Source organism: Mobula hypostoma, chromosome 9 (genome assembly GCF_963921235.1).
Source record: "Mobula hypostoma chromosome 9, sMobHyp1.1, whole genome shotgun sequence".
NCBI lineage: Eukaryota > Metazoa > Chordata > Chondrichthyes > Myliobatiformes > Myliobatidae > Mobula > Mobula hypostoma.
Window position 1 is genome coordinate 86,278,835 of NC_086105.1, and position 21,863 is coordinate 86,300,697.

The window sequence follows — 21,863 nt, forward strand, 5'->3', positions numbered from 1 at the left end:
TCACCATCTTGTAATGCACACATGTATTTTCTCTTTCTCTCTCTCTTTTTAAACATTTAATCACCATCTTGTATTGCACATATGCATTTTCTCTTTCTCTCTTTTTAAACATTTAATTACCATCTTTAATGCATACATATATTCATTCTCTCTCTCTCTCTCTCTCTCTCTCTCTCTCTCTCTCTCTCAAAGCTGCATCTACGTAAGATGCTTTGCACTTACTTCCTCAGCTTTACCCCCAGGCATTAAAAGAAAAGAAATTAATCTCGGTTGGTCCACTCTCTTAAGGTTTATGAATGGGGCTGTGATGCTGAATCCCTGTGTAGTTTAAAGAATCCAGCTGAGCCTCTATTCCTGCAAGAACTTAAGATTCATACCGAAAGTGCCGTGACAAATTTCTTTCTTTCCCCATTTCTCAAATGTCTTCAGTACGCAGCACACACCTTGCACAGCAGTCGGGCAAACATTTCATCCCAATTAATTGTGCGCACAAGCCGGGGTGAAGATGCTTCACAGCACAGGGCAGCTCTCACACGTTTCAAGGACGCAGGACTCAGCACCACTCCTACTCCAGTCCTTGGTTCAGCACCAGAACTGCAAACAGCTCCTTCAACACACTTGGCTCCTGATTTTTTTCTCTCTCTGGCAGACCCAGTTTTCACAGGAACAATAAGTAGCACGCTGGCTCACAAGTGCTAGTTAAAGAACTAACTGCATTGGAGTGGTGGCGCAATTGGTCTTGTAAATGCAGGCAGCAGTGTCTGGGAGACTAAGCTGTGAAAAGCATAAAGTCTCCACTGAATAGCAGGCTCTCTGTCAATTTGATAATTAGTTCAACTTGGAAAGGCAGCTCCCACTGACAGGAATGGTTCCGAATCCTGAAAGCAGAAAACTGTGAGTTCCAAAGTGGATCTACTATCTGTATCTCAGTCAAATCCAATCTCAGATATGATGCTCTTTAAATAATTAATCCTCAACCCCTATCCAGACAAAATTCTTTAGCTACACACACAAAATGCTGGAGGAACTCAGCAGGTCAGGTAGCATCTATGGAACTGAGTAGATAGTCGACGTTTTGAGCTGAGACCCTTCTTCAGGACAGAGAAGGAAGGAGTCGATGCCAAAATGAAAAGGTGAGGGGAGGGGAAGGAGACTAACTGGAAGGTGTTCGGTGAAGACAGGTGGATAGGAAAGGTCAACAGCTGAAGAAGAAGAAATCTGATAGGACAGGAGAATGGACCGTAGGAAAAAGGAAAAGAGGAGGGGACCCAGAGGAAAGTAATAGGCAGGTAAGAAGAAGTAAGAGTGGGGAATAGAAGAGGGCTGGGGGAAATTTGTTTACCAGAAGAAGAAATCGATAGTCATGCCATCAGATTGGAGGCTACCCAGACAGAATATAAGGTGCGGCTCCTCCACCCTGAGGGTAGCCTCATCTTAGTACAACAGGAGGCCATCGACTGACATGCTGGAATGGAAAAGGGAACTGGAATTAAAATGTTTGGCCACTTGTGGCAGATGGAGCTGAGGTGAACCCATTCCCCAATTTACAGTGGGTCTCACTAATTTAGAGGAGGCCACATCTGAAGCACCGGATACAATAGATGACACCAGCAGATTCACAGGTGAAGTGTAGCTTCACCTCGAAGGCCCACCTGGGACCCTGAATAGAGGTGAGGTAGGAGGTGTATGAGCAGATTAAGCACTTAGGCCGCTTGCAGAGATAAGTGCCAGGAGGGTGATCAGTGAGGAGGGATGAATGGACAAGGGAATAGCAGGGGGAGTGATCCCATTGGAAAGCTGGGCATGGGGTTAGATAAAAATCTGATTAATGGTAGGATCCCTGAGAAGATGGCAAAACCTGTGGGGTATAATGCGTTGGATCCGAAGCCGATAGTGTGGTAGGTAGAGACAAGAGGAACTCTTTCACTGTTAAGCCAGAGTATAGATGTAATCAAAGAAATGGCAGATGAACTTAATGGGTTCTTTGCATTAGTCTTTACTGTGGAAGACAATAGCAATGTGCTAGAGGTCCATGAGTCTCAGAGAGCAGGAGTGAGTGCCATTGCTATTACAAAGGAAAGAGTACTAGGCACACTCAAAGGTCTTGAGGTGGATAAGTCTACATCCCAGAGTCCTGAGAGAGGTTGCTGAAGAGATAAATGATGCATTGGCCATGATCTTTCAAGAATCACATGATTCTGGCATGGTCCTAGAGGACAGGAAGATTGCAAATGTCACTCCACTGTTTAAGAAGGGAGGAAGGCAAAAGAAAGGAAATTATAGGCCAGCTAGCCTCACCTCAGTGGTTGGAAAAATGTTGGAGTCTATTATTAAGGATGAGGTTTCGGGGGTACTTGGAGACTAATGATAAAATAAGTCAAAGTCAGCATGGGTTCCATAAAGGGAAATCTTGCCTGACAAATCTGTTAGAGTTCTTTGAGGAAGCAACAAGCAGAGTAGACAAAAGAGAGGCAGTGGGTGTCACTTCCTTGGATTTTCAGAAGGCATTTGATGAGATGCCACACATGAGGCTGCTTAACAAGATAAAATCCTATGGCGTTACAGGAAAGATACTGGCATGGATAGAGGAATGACTGACAGGCGAAGGCAGCAAAAGGGATAAAAGGGGCCTTTTCTGGTTGGCTGCCAGCGACTAACGGTGTTCCTCAAAGGTCAGTATTGGGACCGCTACTTTTCGCACTGTTTGTCAATGATTTAGATAATGGAATTGATGGCTTTGTGGGAAAGTTTGCGGATGATACGAAGATAGGTGGAGGGGTAAGTAGTGCTGAGGAAGCAATGCGATTGCTTGAGGACTTAGACAAATTGGAAGAATGGGCAAAAAAGTGGCAGATGGAATACAGTGTTGGAAAATGCATGATAATGCATTTTGGTAAAAGGAACAACAATCAGACTATTATCTAAATAGAGAGAAGGTTCAAATATCAGAGGTGCAGATGTACTTAGGAGTCCATGTGCAAGACTCCCAGAAGATTAATTTACAGGTTGAGTCAGTGGTAAAGAAGGTAAATGCAATGTTGGCATTTATTTCAAGGGGAATAGAATATAACAGCAAGGAGATAATGCTGAGTCTTTATAACACACTTGTCAGGCCACAGAGTATTATCAACAGTTTTGAGTCCCTTATCGCAGAAACGATGTGTTGTCTTGCAAAGAGTCCAGAGGAAGTTCACGAGGATGATTCCAAGAATGAACCAGTTAACATATGAGGAGTGTTTGGCAGCTTTGGGCCTGTACTCACTGGAATTTAGAAGAATGTGTGGGGATCTCATTGAAACCTACTGAATGTTGAAAGGACTAGATAGGGTGGATGTGGAGAGGATGTTTCCTGTGCTGGGAGTATCCACAACTGGAGGGCACAGCTTCAAATTTGAGGGGCAACCTTTAGAAGAGAGGTAAGGAGGAATTTTTTTAGCCAGAGAGTAGTGAATCTGTGGAATGCTCTGCCACAGACTGCAGTGAAAGGCCAAGGCCGTGGGTATATCTAAGGTGGAAGTTGATAGTTTCCTGGTCAGTTGGGGCCTCAAATGATATGGCAAGAAGGCAGGTGTATGGAGTTGAGTGGGATCCTGGATCAGCCATGATAGAATGACAGAGAAAACTTGATGGGCTGAATGGCCTAATTCTCCTCCTATGTCTTATGGTCTTATGGCATAGGAAATGGAGGAAATGCAAATGAGAGCAGCATCAATAGTGCAGAGGGAGAAACCCCATTCTTTAAAGAAGGAAGACATCTCTGACCTCCTGGAACAAAAAGCCACATCCTGGGAACAGTTTCAGCAGAGGCGAAGGATTGTATAGAAACATAGAAAACCTACAGCACAATACAGGCCCTTCAGCCCACAGAGTTGTGCTGAACATGTCGCTACCTTAGAAATTACTAGCCCTCTATTTTTCTAAGCTCCATGTACCTATCCAAAAGTCTGTTAAAAGGCCCTATCATATCCGCCTCCACCACCATTGCCGGCAGCCCATTCCACGCACTCACAACTCTCTGTGTAAAAAAACTTATCTCTGACATCTCCTCTGTACCTACTCCCCAGAACCTTAAACCTGTGTCCTCTTGTACCAACCATTTCAGCCCCGGGAAAAAGCCTCTGACTATCCACACCATCAATGCCTATCAACTTATACATCTCTATCATGTCACCTCTCATCCTCCGGCGCTCCAAGGAGAAAAGGACAAGTTCACTCAACCTGCTTTCATAAGGCATGCTCCCCAATCCAGGCAACATCCTTGTAAATTTCCTCTGCACCCTTTCTATGGTTTCTACATCCTTCCTGTAGTGAGGTGACCAGAACTGAACACAGTACTCCAAGTGGGGTCTGACCAGAGTCCTATATAGCCACAACATTACCTCTCGGCTCCTAAATTCAATTCCACGATTAATGAATGCCAATACACCGTATGCCTTCTTAACCACAGAGTCAACCTGCACAGCTGCTTTGAGTGTCCTATGGATTTGGACCCCAAGATCCCTCTGATCCTCCAGTATTTTTACAAGAGATTGGGTGGGAAGAGGTATAGTCAAGATAACCATGGGAATCATTAGGTGTATAAAAGATGTCAATTGACAGTGATGGAGACAGAAAGATAAAGAAAGGCGAGGGAGTTGTCAGAGATGGACCAAGTGAATTTAAGAGCAAGGTGGAAGTTAGAGGCAAACAGTTGATAAAATTGATGAGCTCATGAAGCATGAAGCAGCATCAATGTAGAAGAACAAGAGTTGGGAAGAATAACCAGGGAAGGCTTCAGACATGGACTGTTCTACACAGCCAAAGAAGAGGCAGGCATAGCTGGGGACCATGCAGTTGGCCATCGAATGGAGAAACTGGGAGGAGTCGAAGGAAAAATTGTTCAGTGTGATGACCAGTTCTGATGACCAGTTCAGAGGAGGGTGGTGGTGGAGGGTAAATGGTTGGTTCTTTTGATGGGGGCTAGAAGTGTATAGGGACTGAACATCCATGGTGAAGATGAGGCGATCAGTACCTGGGAATTTAAAGTTACTGAGGAGATTAAGGGCGTAAGAAGTATCACAGAAGTAGATAGGAACCAAGAGGGATAGAATGGAATCAAAATATGAAGACATGAGTTCAGTGGCGCAGAAGCAGGCATAGACAAAAGGCCTACCCGAACAGTCCAGTTTGTGGATCTTAGGTAAGAGATATGAATTGGTGGCAGTGGATGGGAGAGCTCCAGAGTGGAAGAGGTTCGAGATGGTGTTGGAGATAGTTTTCTGATGGTCTAGATTGTGGTCCTCTTTGAATGGTAGGTATAAGGAGGTGCCTGCGAGTTGCCAGCTGGCTTCAGCAAAGTAGAGGTCAGTGCACCACATTACAACAGCATCCCTTTTGTCTGTGGTTTGATGGTAAAGTTGGGATTGGTGCAGAAAGAATGGAGGACAGTACATACAGAGGATCACAGTCTGGGAGTGTCCAGGGCTATCGGAGTTGAAGATGGTGGGATCTGTGGTCTGGAGATGGGTGATCTTGCGATCCTCACTGGTCGCGAGGAAGGTGAAGAACCAGCGGTTGAAGGTATTGATCTGGCAGAGGATAAAATATCAGAACGGTCCATGACAGGCGGAGGAGAGAGCAGGCCGGAACTGTTGTAGAGGCTGAGACAGGGCCCCCAGGTATTTCCACATGCGGAAGTGTGGTGTGTAGAATTTGGAAGGAGAAGCAGTGGGAGAAGCGCTCAATTGAATGTGAGTACCTAGGATCCTCAGTGGGACCAAACCAAGAGACCTAAAAACAGATCTGGAAACCACATAGCATAACACAGTAGCAGAGACAAACTCCCAGGAAGGTTATATGACTTTGGTAGCAGGTCTGCATGAGCGCGTGATCGCAGAGTTGGTGGGCAGCAGAGATCACATAGGGGGAGCAATGAGAGAGGATTTCACTAAACTCCTGTCGAAGAGATTTAAACTTCTTCAGGGTCGGCATCCCTCGAAGAGACTTCACAGTGGAGCAGCAAATCATAAACACAAGGAAGTCAATAGATCCTGGAAATCTGGAGCAACACACGCAAAATGCTGGAGGAACTCAACAGGTCAGGCAGCATCTATGGAAATAAATAGATAGTCAACGTTTTGTTGGAAACGGGGAAGATGCCAGAATAAAAAGGTCCGGGAGAGGAAGGTGGCCACCTGGAAGGTGATAAGTGAAGACAAGTGGTTGGGAAAGGTGAAAATCTGGAGTAGAAGGAGTCTGATAGCAGAGGAGGATGGACCATTGGAGAAAGGGAAGGAGGAGGGGACCCAGGGAGAAGTAAAAGGCAAATGAGAAGAGGTAAAAGGTCAGACTGGGGAATAGAAGAAGAGGGGTGGGGAAAATTTATTTACCAAAAGGAGAAATCGATTTTCATGCCATCAGGTTGGAAGCTACCAAGATGGAACATAAGGCATTACCCTTCCACCCTGAGGGTGACCTCCTCTTGGCACAATGAACCAACACGTCTCTAACTGAAGCCTGGGGGATTTTTGTTGATATTTGTCAGTAGCTCATGGATGAAGCTGAACTGATTAAACTGATCTGAAGATGATTTCAACAATCCACTAGTTGCCTCAAGTTTCATCCATATTGTCGAGTGATCAACCAAACAGCTTTGGAAATCATCCATCAGAACAAGGGTCTGGCCATCCAGCAGTAAGGATCTTGTGGCAGTTGCAAATGGTGCTCAGTCCACCTTCCAGGAAAATGTTACTTCACAATGAATGATGAGCAGCTTTGTTTTGACATAATGTAAATTAAGACCACTGGGTGCCTGGGTCCCTGCTTGACTGAAGGATTACTCTACAGCAAATGAAGTGAGTGAACCAACCAATTACACTCACTCAAGGCTACTTATAACGTTGGAGATGGGTTTAAAGCTCCATTCAGAGTTATAATCTTTAGTCATATCCAGAAAGCACACTTCCAGACAATAGACAATAGGTGCAGGAGTAGGCCATTCAGCCCTTCGAGCCAGCACCGCCATTCACTGTGATCATGACTGATCATCCACAATCAGTACCCTTTTCCTGCCTCCACCCCATATCCCTTGACTCCACTATCTTTAAGTGCTCTATCTAGCTCTTCCTTGAAAGAATCCAGAGACTTGGCCTCCACTGCCTTCTGAGGCAGAGCATCCCACAGATCCACAACCCTCTGTGTGAAAAAATTTTTCCTTAACTCCGTTCCAAATTGTCTACCCCTTACTCTGAAACTGTGGCCTCTGGTTCTGGACTCCCCCAACACCGGAAACATGTTTCCTACCTCTAGCGTGTCCAATCCCTTAATATTCTTATATGTTTCAATCAGATGCCCTCTCATCCTTCTAAATTCCAGTGTATACAAGCCCAGTCACTCCAATCTTTCAACATATGACAGTCCCGCCATCCCGGGAATTAACCTCATGAATGTATGCTGCACTCCCTCAATAGCTAGAATGTCCTTCCTCAAATTTGGAGACCAAAACTGTACACAATACTCCAGGTGTGGTCTCACCAGGGCCCTGTACAACTGCAGAAGGACCTCTTTGCTCCTATACTCAATTCCCCTTGTTATGAAGGCCAGCATGCCATTAGCTTTCTTCACTGCCTGCTGTACTTGCATGCTTACTTTCAGTGACTGATGAACAAGGACACCTAAATCTCATTGTACTTCCCCTTTTCCTAACTTGACACCATTCAGGTAGTAGTCTGCCTTCCTGTTCTTGCCACCAAAGTGGATAACCTCACATTTATCCACATTAAACTGTATCTGCCATGCATCTGCCCACTCACCCAACCTGTCCAAGTCACCCTGCATTCTCATAACATCCTCCTCACATTTCACACTGCCACCCAGCTTTGCGTCATTTGCAAATTTGCTAATGTTACCTTTAATCCCTTCATCTAAATCATTAATGTATATTGTAAATAGCTGCGGTCCCAGCACCGAGCCTTGCGGTACCCCACTAGTCACTGCCTGCCATTCTGAAAAGGACCCATTAATCTCTACTCTTTGTTTCCTCTCTGCCAACCAATTTTCTACCCCTGTCAGTACCCTACCCCCAATACCATTTGCTCTAATTTTGCCCGTTAACCTCCGGTGTGGGACCTTATCAAAGGCTTTCTGAAAGTCCAGGTACACTACATCCACTGGCTTTCCCATGTCCATTTTCATAGTTACATTCTCAAAAAATTCCAGAAGATTAGTCAAGCATGATTTCCCCTTCGTAAATCCATGCTGACTCGGACCTATCCTGCTACTGCTATCCAAATATGCCGCTATTTCATCTTTTACAAATTGATTCCAGCATCTTCCCCACCACTGATATCACACTAACTGGTCTATAATTGCCTGTTTTCTCTCTCCCTCCTTTCTTAAAAAGTGGGATAGCATAACAATCCACAGGAACTGATCCTGAATCTATAGAACATTGGAAAATAATTACCAATGCGTCCACGATTTCTAGAGCCACCTCCTTAAGTACCCTGGGATGCAGACCATCAGGCCCTGGGGATTTATCAGCCTTCAGTCCCATCAGTTTACCCAACACCATTTTCTGCCTGATGTGAATTTCCTTCAGTTCCTCTGGTACCCTAGGTCCTCTGGCCACTATTACATCTGGGAGATTGTTTCTGTCTTCCTTAGTGAAGACAGATCCAAAGCACCCGTTCAGCTTGTCTGCCCTTTCCTTGTTCCCCATAACAATTTCACCCATTTCTGTCTTCAAGGGCCCAACTTTGGTCTGAACTAATTTTTTCCTCTTCACATACCTAAAGAAGCTTTTACTATCCTCCTTTATATTCTTGGCTAACTTACCTTCGTACCTCATCTTTTCCTCCCGTATTGCCTTTTTAGTTATCTTCTGTTGCTCCTTAAAAGTCTCCCAATCCTCTAGCTTCCTGCTCATCCTTGCTATATTATACTTCCTCTCTTTTATTTTTATACTGTCCTTGAATTCCCTTGTCATCCACGATCACCCCTTACTCCCCGTAGAATCTTTCTTCCTCTTTGGAATGAACTGATCCTGCACCCTCTGTATTATTCCCAAAAATACCTGCCATTGTTGTTCCACTGTCATCCCTGCTAGGGTATCTTTCCAGTCAACTTTGGCCAGCTCCTCCCTCATGGGTCCATCGTCCCCTTTGTTCAACTGTAATACTGACACTTCCGATCTTCCCTTCTCCCTCTCAGACCTACTGGGGCTACGGGTTATTACATAATCTTCCGCCTCTCAGCCTGCAACTTTAATAACAAATGGGTCATGAAAACATCAGAAATTTAAAAAGTGTTGAGAAATTAAAAGTAGGTAAAGGATTAGACAGGACATAATTGCTAAGAACATCCAGAAGAATTTTCTCAAGCAATATGCGGATGGCCCTTCTTGAGAGCGCATGTGGGATGTTATGGGAAAAAAATTAGATAAAAAAGACATTAGCTTAGTTCCTTGGCCACAGGTGAGATACCAGAAGACCGGAGGGTGGATAATGTAGTGCTTTTATTTAAGAAGAGCTGCAAGGCAAGCAAGCTGATTCCAGGCCTGTGTGCATAACATCAGCAGTGGGAAAATTAGTAGAGGGGATTCTGAGGGACAGGATCAACATCAGACATCCCACCTCTCCCGTAAGTTCCGGGAGTCTCCCGCATATTGATAGTGTCTCCCTGATGCCCGGAAATTATATACAATATCCCGGAAATCGATTTTTTTGAAAGCGGGAGAGAGAGAGCAAGAGAGAGCGTGAGAGCGAGAGCGAGAGAGAGTGCAAGAGAGAGCGTGAGAGCGCCATGGCAGAGTGTTCCAAAAAAATATATAAAACGTACTTCACCCCAGACCACACTAAAGTGTACCCCTGCCTAATAGGGGTCAAAAATAATAACAGTGTTGCTTCCTGCACTGTTTGCAACAGTGACTTTTCTATTGCCCATGGTGGGTTAAGACTGTAAAAGACATGTTGAGGTGAGTTTAACAGGTGTCATTCGTTCATTAGCATAGTTAACGTTATTTAAACTAGCTGGCTAGCTGCTAAGGAGCTACTCTATTGCAGACATCCCACCTCTCCCATGAAGTTCCTGGAGTCTCCTGCAAATTGATGGTGCTACCTCACTGAAATAAGTTTTTGCAGGGTGGGATGTCTGCAATATAGATTTGGAAAAAACTGATTAAGAATCATCAAACAACAAACAACAGGAATTCTGCAGATGCTGGAAATTCAAGCAACACACATCAAAGTTGCTGGTGAACGCAGCAGGCCAGGCAGCATCTCTAGGAAGAGGAGCAGTCGACGTTTCAGGCCGAGACCCTTCGTCAGGACTAACTGAAGGAAGAGTTAGTAAGAGATTTGAAAGTGGGAGGGGGAGGGGGAGATCCAAAATGATAGGAGAAGACAGGAGGGGGAGGGATGGAGCCAAGAGCTGGACAGGTGATTGGCAAAGGAGATATGAGAGGACTATGGGACAGGAGGCCCAGGGAGAAGGAAAAGGGGGGGGGGAACCCAGAGGATGGGCAAGGGGCATAGTCAGAGGGACAGAGGGAGAAAAAGGAATCATCAATATGGCTTTTTGAGTGGGAAATCGTGTTTTGTGAATTTGACTGAGTTTTCTGAAGGTGTGACTAAGAAGAATGAAAAAGTCAGGGTAGTTGACCCTGCTGAAGGGTTTCGGCCTGAAACACAGACAATATTCTTTTCCATAGACACTGCTTGGCCTGTTGAGTTCCTCCAGCAATTTGTGTCTGTTGTTTGGATTTCCAGCACCTGCAGATTTTCTCTTATTTGTGGAAGTAGATATTATCTATCCATTATTCCATCATGGCGGATTTATTATCCCTCTCAACCCCATTCTCCTGCCTTTTCCGTGTAACCTTTGGGACTAAACAAGAACCTATCAAACTCTCTAATGCCAGAACCTCTTTTCTTAGATAAGGAGCCCAAAACTGCTCACAATACTCCGTGGAGTCTGACTAATGCCTTATAAAGCCTCAACATTACATCCTTATTCTTATATTCTATTCCAATCAAAATGGATGCTAACATTGCATTTGCCTTCTTTACCACAAATTCAACCTGAAAGTTAACCCTTTGGAAATTGTGCATAAGGACTCCAGGTTCCTTTGCACCTTTGATTTTTGAATTTGCTCCCCAATAAGAAAATAGTCTACTCTTTTATTCCTTCTATCAAAGTGCATGACCTTGAATCCCATCTGCCACTTCTTTGCCTATTCTACCAATCTAAGTCCTGCAGACTGTCTGCTTCCTCAACACCTATCTTCATATCATCTGCCAACTTGACCATCAATTCCATTATCCAAATCATTGATATATAGTGAAAAGAAGCGGTCCCAACACCAACCACTGAGGAACACAACTAGGTACCGCCAGCCAACCAGTAAAGGCCCCTTCTATTCCCAGTCTTTGTCTCCTGCCAAGCAGCCTATCTTTTATCCATGCTAGTAACTTACCTGTAATACCAAGTGCTCTAGTTGAGCAGCCTCACGTGCAGCATCTTATCAAAGGCCTTCTGAAAATCTACTAACTCCCCTTTGTATATCTTGCCTGTTATTTCCTCAAAGAGTTCCAACAGATTTGTCAGCCAAGATTTCCCTTAAGGAAACCATGCAGACTTTGGCCTATTTTCAATAGGTTTCAATAGGTACATTTAGTGTCAGAGGAATGCATACAATATACATTTTATCATCTGTCTTCAAATATTCTGAAACCTCATCTTTAATAATGGACTCCAACATCTTCCCAACCACTGAAGTCAGGCTCTAACTGGCCTACAATTTTCTTTCTTTTGCCTCCTTCCCTTCTTAAAGAGAGGAGTGACATTTGTAATTTTGCAGTCTTCCAGGACCATTCCAGAAATTCCAGCAATTACTATTCTACCATCATACCATCATCCCTGCTAGTATCCCCTTACAATCAACTTTAGCCAGCTCCTCACTCTCATAAGACCATAAGATCATAAGACATGGGAGCAGAATTAGGCCATTCAGCCCATTGAGTCTGCTGCACTATTCCATCATAGCTGATCCCGGATCCCACTCATCCCCATATAGCCTTCTCACTATACCCTTTGATGCCCTGACTGATCAAGAAACAATCAACAGCTGCCTTAAATATACCCATAGACTTAGCCTCCACTGCAGTCTGTGGTAGAGCATTCCACAGATTTACTACTCTGGCTAAAAAAAAAATCCACTGTTGTAAAAGGTCGCCCCTCAATTTTGAGGCTGTACCCTCTAGTTCTGGATATCCCCACCATAGGAAACATATCTCCACATCCACCCTATTTAGTCCTTTCAACATTCAGTAGGTTTCAATGAGATCCCCACACATTCTTCTAAATTACAGTGAGTACAAGCCCAAAGCTGCCAAACGCTCCTCAAAAAAATCCGTCATGGTTGAATGGTGGAGCAGATTCGATGGGCCAAATGGCCTAATTCTACTCTTATGTCTGATAGTCTAATGTTAACCCCTTCATTCCTAGAAACATCCTCCTGGACCTCCTCTGGACTCTCTCCAATGACAATACATCCTTTCTGAGACATGGGGCCCATCATTCAACCTCATGCCTCTATAGCTGACTTTACTCCATTATAATACTGATATATAGATTTTAGCTTCTCCCTCTCAAACTTCAGGGTGAATTCTATCATATTATGATCACTACTTCCTAAGGGTTCCTTTACCTAATTAAATCTGGTTCTCTAAAAAGCTATCTCATTTGCATTCCCTTCTCTTGGGATCCAGCATCAACCTGGTATTCCTAATCTACCTGTATATTGAAGTCCCCATAGCTATCATCACATGCCTTTGCTATCACCCATTGTAATGTGTCCTGCGCATTCTGGCTGCTGTTCAGAGGGCTGTATATTACCTCCTTCAGGGTCTTTTTACCCTTGCAGTTTCTTAACTCCACTCACAAGGATTCAATCTTCTATGTTACCTCTTTCCAAGGATTGAATTTCATTTTTTACCAACAGAGCCACCCCACCCCCTCTGCCTACCTGCCTGTCCTTTCAATACAATATGTATCCTTGGATGTTAATCTCCCAAATATGATCTTCTTTCAGCCATGACTCCGTGATGCCCACAACCTACCAATCTCTCTAACTACAATACAAGATCATCTACCTTATTCCTCACCCTGTGTGCATTCAAATATAAAATCTGCAGTCCTGTATTTATCACCCTTTTCAATTTTGTCCTCATGTTACCAGAAATTACTTCCTTATCCTTTTTAAACTTTTTATCCTTTTATTTATTCTCGACCATCGTAACCTCTCCTGCATCCATCTTCCCCTTTACTTTATCCTCAACTTGTTGAACTGTTGAACCTACTACATAGTCTAAAGGTGCATTTCAACACATCCCACTGACTGTAAATTTGCCTTATCAGCTGCCTGTCTTTCCTGAGTCTCACTCCGCACTGCATCTACTTATATATCAACAGACCCATTCTGTGCCCTGTCACTCTGGTTCCCATCCCCCAGCCAAATTAGTTTAAACACTCCCCAACAGCTCTAGCAAACCTGCCCGCAAAGATACTGATCCCAGTTGAGTTCAAGTGTAACCCTTTATTACAGGTTGTACATTCCCCAAAAGCGATCATGGTGATCCAAAAATCTGAAACAATGCCACCTGGGCCAATTTAAATCTCGTACTGCCTCACCAATGAGCGACTGCTTGCAATGATTGAAGCCCGCCAAAACGTCACATCAATTAGACATCAATTAAAGTGAAGGAATCTTCAAAGATCCTCGTTCCCACCCCACCCTGGAGGCACTCCCACCCCTTATTCAGTCAGTCCTCCCACTACCAATCTGCCAGATTGACCCAACCAATACACTCTAAACATTAATCTCCCACTTTAGATCCTACCCTTAAACATGTGGCACCCTCTGATTACCAATCACATGCCCAGGCCACAGGCCATTCCCCCACAACTGATTTTACACTTGACTAACAAGTCAATTCCCATAATTCCTGGTAGCCAACCTCATTCCTTCCATTTTCCAACACAGACATTTCACCTAGAATCTCTCCCCTGCAATACCTCACAAGCCCCACACACAGTCCCAAACTCAAACTCATTTCCAACCCAGACTTACTTAATTTCCTTTGCCTGCTCTGCAGCGGCAAAGTAAACAAAGATAGAATTAGGGTACAATGTACTTTTCAGTAGAACCCTGTACCTTAAATGCCATTATATATCCCAGTGGCGGGCACTTAAACAGAATATCTTTTGGCCAATGAATGCCATTTAACTAACACTCATTTAGAGGTAATAGCCAATTTCAGGGCTTCGGTGTGCATAATGGTGGGGGGGGGAGGTGAAGGAATAGTAAATATGAAACAGAGATTGGAACAATTTACTAGTCTGAAATTAAGGCACCTTATTTGCTCTTTGCAATTTTTTTCTGTTTTTTTGTCTTTATACTGTCTTTTAATGCAATCTAGTAATTTGTTGGTTAACTGTCAGTTGTTGATAACTGACAGGGCAAGTACAGAGTAGAAGAGGGAAGGGATCGTGGGTTGATCACCATCATCACATGCAGTACATGTCCCGGGGAGGAGGCAGTAAACTGAAAGAGACCAAGTTGGCACCCAGTTACCACTAAGCACCATGAGCACATATCGGAGTAGAGATCCAAGATGAACCTTGAAAGCTTAAAGCAGTTTCTTTCTTCCGTAATGTTCCTACCTGATATCATCAATGAGCTGCTTGTGTTCTTCAGTGTTCAGAATCATGGGGAGTGCATAGGCCAAATACTCAACCTTACGCTCAGATGCATACTGCTTCAGGAGGGTGAACAGCTTCTCTTTTACCTCAGATTGCTCCCCAAGCACTGTGTCAATCTGCATTTAAATCAAAGATGTTGGTTTAGTAGATTGTTATAATTCACAAACAGCGCAAGGGCATTAAGAACCACAGAAGTGTCAAAGAGGGCAGTGTCCCTACATTCCAACACATCATTTGCACCAATCTATCACCTTCCTGATCAAAAGGAAACAGGATGGCCACACCTTCTAGGGTGCTTCCAGGCAACCCAATTGGAAGAATTGAATATGAAACCCTCTGCCATATCCCTACCACCAAAAAAAACCCTGAAATTTTTCAACTCTTTCACTACATCAAAAGTTGCTTGTACTGGATTTTATCATTTTGTGTTCCAATTTTTCAGGGGTTTGTGGAGCATTTTATATATTAAAATACTTCTTTTTCCCAAAAGCTACAGAAAGAGTTATGAATCAACTCAAGCAATATGTATGGGAAAGAAACACTTGCATTTCCATACTAGCTTTCATGTCTCTCTCAGAACATTCAAAGCAGTTTGTAATCAGTGAAGTTAGTTTTTAGTGTGACATCCGTTGCAATGGAGGAAATGTATCTTGAACACAAAATTTTAGAAACAGCAAAAATTTCTAAATGAACTGTTTTAGAGATGTTGTTTGGGAGAATAAATTAGTCAGATAATAACTCCCCAGCTCTTTTTCCAAAATAGTACCATGAGACCTTTTACACCAGCTTGAGAGTAACCATGGATGTCTCATTTTGAAAGTTATTACCCCTGACACTGTAGAACTCAGTGAGTATTATACAAGATCGTTACTGCAGAACTCGAGTCCCTGGAGTGGAAAAGAAATTTAATTCTATCTAACTCAGAAGAGGAAATATTACAAGGTGAACCATAGTAGATACGTAAATGCTACCACATGCCATTCTGCAAGTGCTTATCCAATCACGCCGCTGTGTTTTAGTGTTTTATGATGTTGATCGCCTGCTCTTCAAGTTGCTGCCAGGAGCAGATGTGGCATACTTCACTCTACACATTATTTTAAAGACAGGTCATCAATGCCATAAGATTGATTTACCTTCCTCCACATAAAGTGGTTGCAGTCACATCTTGGTGGTAGAATTTCCGTGCAGTGTCACAGAAGCTTTTAAGTTACTGTCACCTTCCTGTCAGCTTGAACCAGTCTGGCCATTCTTCTCTCATTACCAAGGCATTTTTGCCCACAAAATGACTGCTCATTGGATTTTTTTTTTTGTTTTTCACACCATTCTCTGTAGACTCTAGATCTAGAGATTGTTGTGCATGAAAATTCCAGGAGATCAGCAATTTCTGAAATACTCACACCACCCCATCTGACTCCAACAAACATTCCACAGTCAAAGCCACTTAGATCACATTCCTTCCTCATCTGATGCTTGATCTGAACGACCACTGAATCTCTTGACCATGTCTGTATGCTTTTATTCATTGAGTTGTTGTCACATGATTAGTCGATTAGATATTTACATTACTGAGCAGGTGTACAGATGTACCTGATAAAGTGGGCATCTTTTGACATGCTTGTATACCTGTGCCTCATGAAGCAGTTCATGCAAATATCTCTGTACACAACTATTTGGTTGTTCCTTACTGTTTAAAAAATACTGTTTCTCTATTTTTCTGACAAGGTTTTGAATTTTTCCTCATATCTTCCCACATTGTACCTCACTCACCACCTTCATTTCCACTTGTTCGACATGCCTATGAAATTTTGCAGACTTTGTGCACTCCTCAGAGGTCACATTCCTATTACCTTTGCAGTATCAGAAAATTTATGCTACCTCTTTTACCCTTTCATGTAACCAAGATGAGCATTCAATAATGATCCCTATGATACCTTGCTGGCACTTGTCTTCCAATATGAAGACAGTTTTTTTTTACTATTTGACTTTTGTGCTCCATCAGTCCTCTGTCCTATTTTATTGGCAATCCTGGGAGGACTTACTTAACATGGGTAACTTTCATTTAACACCTTATTAAACACCTTTGATAAATTCAGATTTAGAGCCAATTCACCTTAACTACAATTACACTTCAAAAAGCATGTCATACAAAATTTTATTTCATAAAATCAGATTGATGGCAATTTTCATAATTTTAGCAAGTGTCCTGTTACCATACTTTTAACTATAGCAATAGGAATCTAATCTCAAACAAGAAAAAATCTGCAGGTGCTGGAAACCCAAGCAACACACACAAAATGCTGGAGGAACTCAACAGGCCGGGTAGCATTTATGGAAAAAAATACAGTCAACATTTCAGGCCAAGACCCTTTGGCAGGACAGCAATAGGTATCTAATCTACCTGGTTGCTAATTCTACACTGTACTGGTGGAGACCGTCCTAATAAAATAGGTCTCCTTTCCCAGAGCAGGAGCCAGCATCCCATGAATCAAAGGTTTTCAAGGGTTAGTCATATTAATACAGGTCACAATGATAAATGAAAACCTAAATCTCAATTGAAATGAACGAGACCTGAGAGTTTATTTTGTTTCAATTAACAAAGAGGATTCTAAGAGTGCCTAGTAATAAGTCTCACTTAAAATAAGTTTCTTTAGGAACTTGTGCCATTTCCCAATGCCATTCAATTCACTGGAAATCAGACCCCAAAGAAGACTTTTTATACTGGTAACAAAATCTTCAATAAAAATGTCTAAAATATATACAATAGATAATTTGACAACAAAATGGTAGTGAAAGAAAGACCCTCTGATAAAGTTCAGCAATTTCATTCTGTCTGATTGGGTGAGTATCAGAATAACATGTTTTGTGAAGAGGTAACCGTTACCTTTCTGCTTGATAGGCAATGTCCTACCTTTTTTCTGAATTCCAAGGCTTTATGTTTTCTTTCCTGATGTACTGCATCAGCATTCTGTACATATTCTCTGATACTGCTGCTAACTTGCTTGTGTCTCCTTCCAAAGCACAGGACTCCCAGCTTTAATGGCTTTCCATGATTAGCCTTTATCATGGCAGCAGCAGCATCATATTGTTTTACTGGGACTCCATTCACTTCCAGCACATAGTCCCCAGTCTTGAGCCCAAGCTCAGCTGCAGGAGAATCAGGGAGACAATTCTCAATTTGCAAAGGGCTGTCACCATTCAGATTGAAACCAAATCTTCCATCTGCTGCTGGCAAGAGGTCTAGCTGCTCAATACGAGATACCACCCCTATACTAGGAGGAACAGTTTTACAATGTTTAGCTAGATTTACTAATGCGTCATAGTTCATAGATGACACATCTTGTCCCTCAATCTCCAGGATCTGGTCTCCAGGTTGCAAGCCAGCAACATGGGCACTGCTGCCCTCTTGAACAGAGATGATGTAACAGGGTCCATTCCCAAAGATCTGAAATCCAAACTCTTCTGGCCATCCTTCATTGTGACTTGGCATTGTGGCAACTGGAATGAGAAAAAATGAGGCAATTTGAGACACTCAAACAAATAACAATAAGAAATATATATGTGATATATGTGATGTGTGTGTGTGTGTGTGTGTGTGTATATACTGTATGTGTGTGTGTGTGTGTGTGTGTAGAAATATAAGTAGTTCAAAAAAGAGAGCAAAACGAAAGTAGTGCAGACGGGTTCATTGTCCATTCAGGAATCTGACAGCAGAGGGAAATATTGAGTGTGTGTCTTCAGGCTCCTGTACCTCTTCCTCGATGCTAGCAATGAGAAGAGACATGTCCTAAGTGATACAGGTGCTTAATTTTGAGGCATTGCCTTTTGAAGATGTCCTCATTCCTGGGAAGGCTAGTTCCTATGATGGAGATGGCTGAGTTTACAACTTTCTGGAGCTTTTTCTGATTCTGTGTAGTGGCTCCTCCAAACCAGATGGTGATGCAACCAGTTTGACAGCTCACTCCACAGTATATCTGTAGAAATTTGCAAGAGTCTTTAGTGACATACCAAGTCTCCTCAAACGCCAAATGAAATAAAGGCACTGTCATGCCATCTTTGTAATTGCATTAATATGTTGGGCGCAGAATAGAAGTTCAGAGATGTTGACACCCAGGAACTTTAAACTATTCACCCTTCCCACTGCTGATCCCCTGATGAGAACTGGTGAGTGTTCCCTTGGCTTCTCCTTCCTGAAGTCCACAATCAATTCCTTGGTTTTATCGTCAATGAGTACATTTTTGTTGCTGGAACACCACTCAACCAACTGATTTACCTCACTCCTTTACCATCTGAAATTCTGCCAAAAATAGTTGTGGCAGATGGTGTTTGAGCTGTGCCTAGCCACACAATCATGGGGGCTGATCACGCATCCTTGAGGTGCACCAATGTTGATTATCAGCAAGTAGGAGATGTTATTTCCAATGTGCATTGACTGTGGGTCTCCTGATGAGGAAGTAAAGAATCCAATTGCACAGGGAGGTACAGAAGCCCAGATTTTGGAGTTTGTTGATTAGAACTGAGGGTTGAACACTGAACTGTAATCAATAAACTGCAGCCTGACTTAGGTATTGCTATTGTCCAGGTGATCAAGGCCGCATGGAGTACCAGTGAGATTGCATCTGCTACTTGCCTGGCCCATCTTTGCTGCCCTTCTTGAATATAAGTACCATATTTGCTGTCTTCTGGTCATCTGGAACATCAAGGATTAAGGATATACTTTATTTTACATGTATTAGGAATTTGCTGTGGTGTGTTGGCGCAACATGCCACAAAAACAACAACATTCGACAATTACAAGAATAAAGAATTATATAAACTTAGAGGTTAAGTACAGATATGGAATAAAATGTGAAAAAATACATAAATACCATCATGTATTTACAATGTAAAAGGCATTATAAAAAGAGGTTTAAAGTGCTTGCAGTGCAGTACAGTGACGGAGGTAATAGGGATAGGAAGACGGCTATCTATAATGGGGGAAGAAACTTTTAAAATGACATGAAGCTTTTGTTTTAATAGCACTGCAGCACTTTCTAGAAGGGAGTTTCTGGAAAAAGCAGCTTGCTAGGTGGGTAGTATCCCACTTCTTTGTCCTGAAAATATGCAAGTCCTGCAGCAGTGGTAGACAGCAGCCAATGACCCTTGCAGCTGACCTGACAGGTCGGTGCAACACACACAAAATGCTGGAGGAACTCAGCAGGTCAGGCAGCATCTACGGAAATGACTAAACAGTTGACAGTTCAGGTCGAGACCCTTCATCAGAGCTGAAAAGGAAGGGGGAAGATGCCAGAATAAAAAGGTGGGGGGAGGGTTAGGGTTAGGGTCCTAGGGTCTTACCCATCTTTATACCTACTTAGATTACAGCACAGTGAAGCAGCTAGTAGAGCTGCTGCCTCACATCATCTAAGACCTGGGCTCAGTCCTGACCATGGGTATGACAGCAAAGTGGTTTGCTGAGGCCCTAACGGTGATTTTTAAAACAGGCTAGTGTCCTGATGCAATCACAACAACTTAGAGCTGAAATCCCTCAAAACAGTGGAGATGCATATCGACTTCAGGAAAAATGTACCTCTTCTCCACCCACTTGTATCAACAAATCTACAGTTTGCACTGTTTCAACATTTATGTTCCTGGGCACCATTATTTTGCAGCACCTCATCTGGGAGAACTATAAAGTATGAGAAATTCATTAACATAAAGGCTTGGCAGAGGATGGACTACTTGCAGCAATTAGTAACATTTTATTTACTCCAGAACATATTGATGCAATTCTATATCACCATGATAGAAAGCATCCTTACAACAACCATTACTGTCTGGTTTAATGCAGTATCCTCTCACAATATATGAAAGCTGCATCTCCCAAAAACATGTGGGTTGGGAAGTTAATTGCTCACTGTAAGCTGCCCTAATGTGTAGGTGAATGGTAGAATCTGGGGGAAGTTGATGAGAATAAAAATGGCATTATCATAGAATTATTGTAAATCAGTGGTTCATAGTCAAGGAGGACTAAACAGGTTTTACTCTGCCATATGAATCAATGATTCTAAGACCTCTAATACATACTCCTTTTAATGTTAACACGTTCTTGGACAATCCTTGTCTCCCCCCCATCCTGAAATTTGTAACTGTCGTGCAACATTTTTCTCAAAATGTTTTCATGAAATCTCTGCAGTATTTTCATGACTGTAAACTAATTCTGAACTCAAGACCAACTTTTTATTCGCTTCATCTTAATGTTAGTTTCAATGATTGCTTCACCTCAGGTATTGATCTCCCTGCTTTTAAATTTTGTCATTGTCTTTTTCATTGATAACCTTTACAAATTACCACCCCTTGTATTTTATTTTATTTAGGATACAACCACACCACCCAGCAACCCCTGATGTAGCCCTAGCCTGATCACAGGACAATTTATAATGACCAATTAACCAGTACATTTTTGGACTGTGGGAGGAAACCAGAGGACCTGGAGAAAAACCACGCATTCCATGGGGAGGACATACAAACTCCTTACAGATTATAACAGAATTGAACTTCAAACCCTGATACCCCAAACTATAATAGCATTGCACTAACCTCTACAGTAGCGATTTTACTACTTTCATATTTGAAGGTTTTTCCTATGTTGTTGCCTCCCAAATCCATGTCATCTTTCTTTCAGTTCTGCACTTGAATCCTTCCAGTTTGGTTTGCTCTTCTGTACCAAAGTAGCACTATTTAAACTACTGATTATGATCTTGATTGTGGTTTACATCCACCCTCATTTAAGTGTTCACATTCTTCCTACTCCATCTACAGTTTTCTGACCATCCCAATCTCCACCCTTGCCTCTCTTCCATTTTGCAGCATTGATGCTGCTCTTGCCTGAGTCTATTCTTAGTTATTGAATTATACCCACAGGAATGGTTTGTCATTCCATTCTCAATAGTTTGTCAGTGAGCATATTGTTGAGTGTCCAGTGTGCAGGAATGGAGTTTTTAATGTGTGCCATTACCAGCTTCATAATAATTGTCATCAGTGTGTTTAGTTCTGAAGGTCTAGAGTTCTTTAGGGATGATGGTGAGTGCTTTGAAGCATTTGGGGACAACAGCCTGAATGAGTAAAGTAATATAATGAATAACCTC

The 21,863-nt window shown here is 42.7% G+C and overlaps 1 protein-coding gene across 1 annotated transcript in view; it reads right to left on the minus strand.

Moving 5' to 3' along the window:
- LOC134351294 (delphilin-like) overlaps window positions 1-21,863 on the minus strand; it is a 431,912-nt gene that overhangs the window by 404,720 nt on the left and 5,329 nt on the right. The window contains exons 2-3 of the mRNA XM_063057357.1: window positions 17,648-18,234; window positions 14,701-14,855 (exon numbers count right to left, since the gene is read on the minus strand). Of these exons, the coding sequence (XP_062913427.1) occupies window positions 14,701-14,855; window positions 17,648-18,234 (742 nt within the window). The remainder of the gene's footprint in view (window positions 1-14,700; window positions 14,856-17,647; window positions 18,235-21,863) is intronic.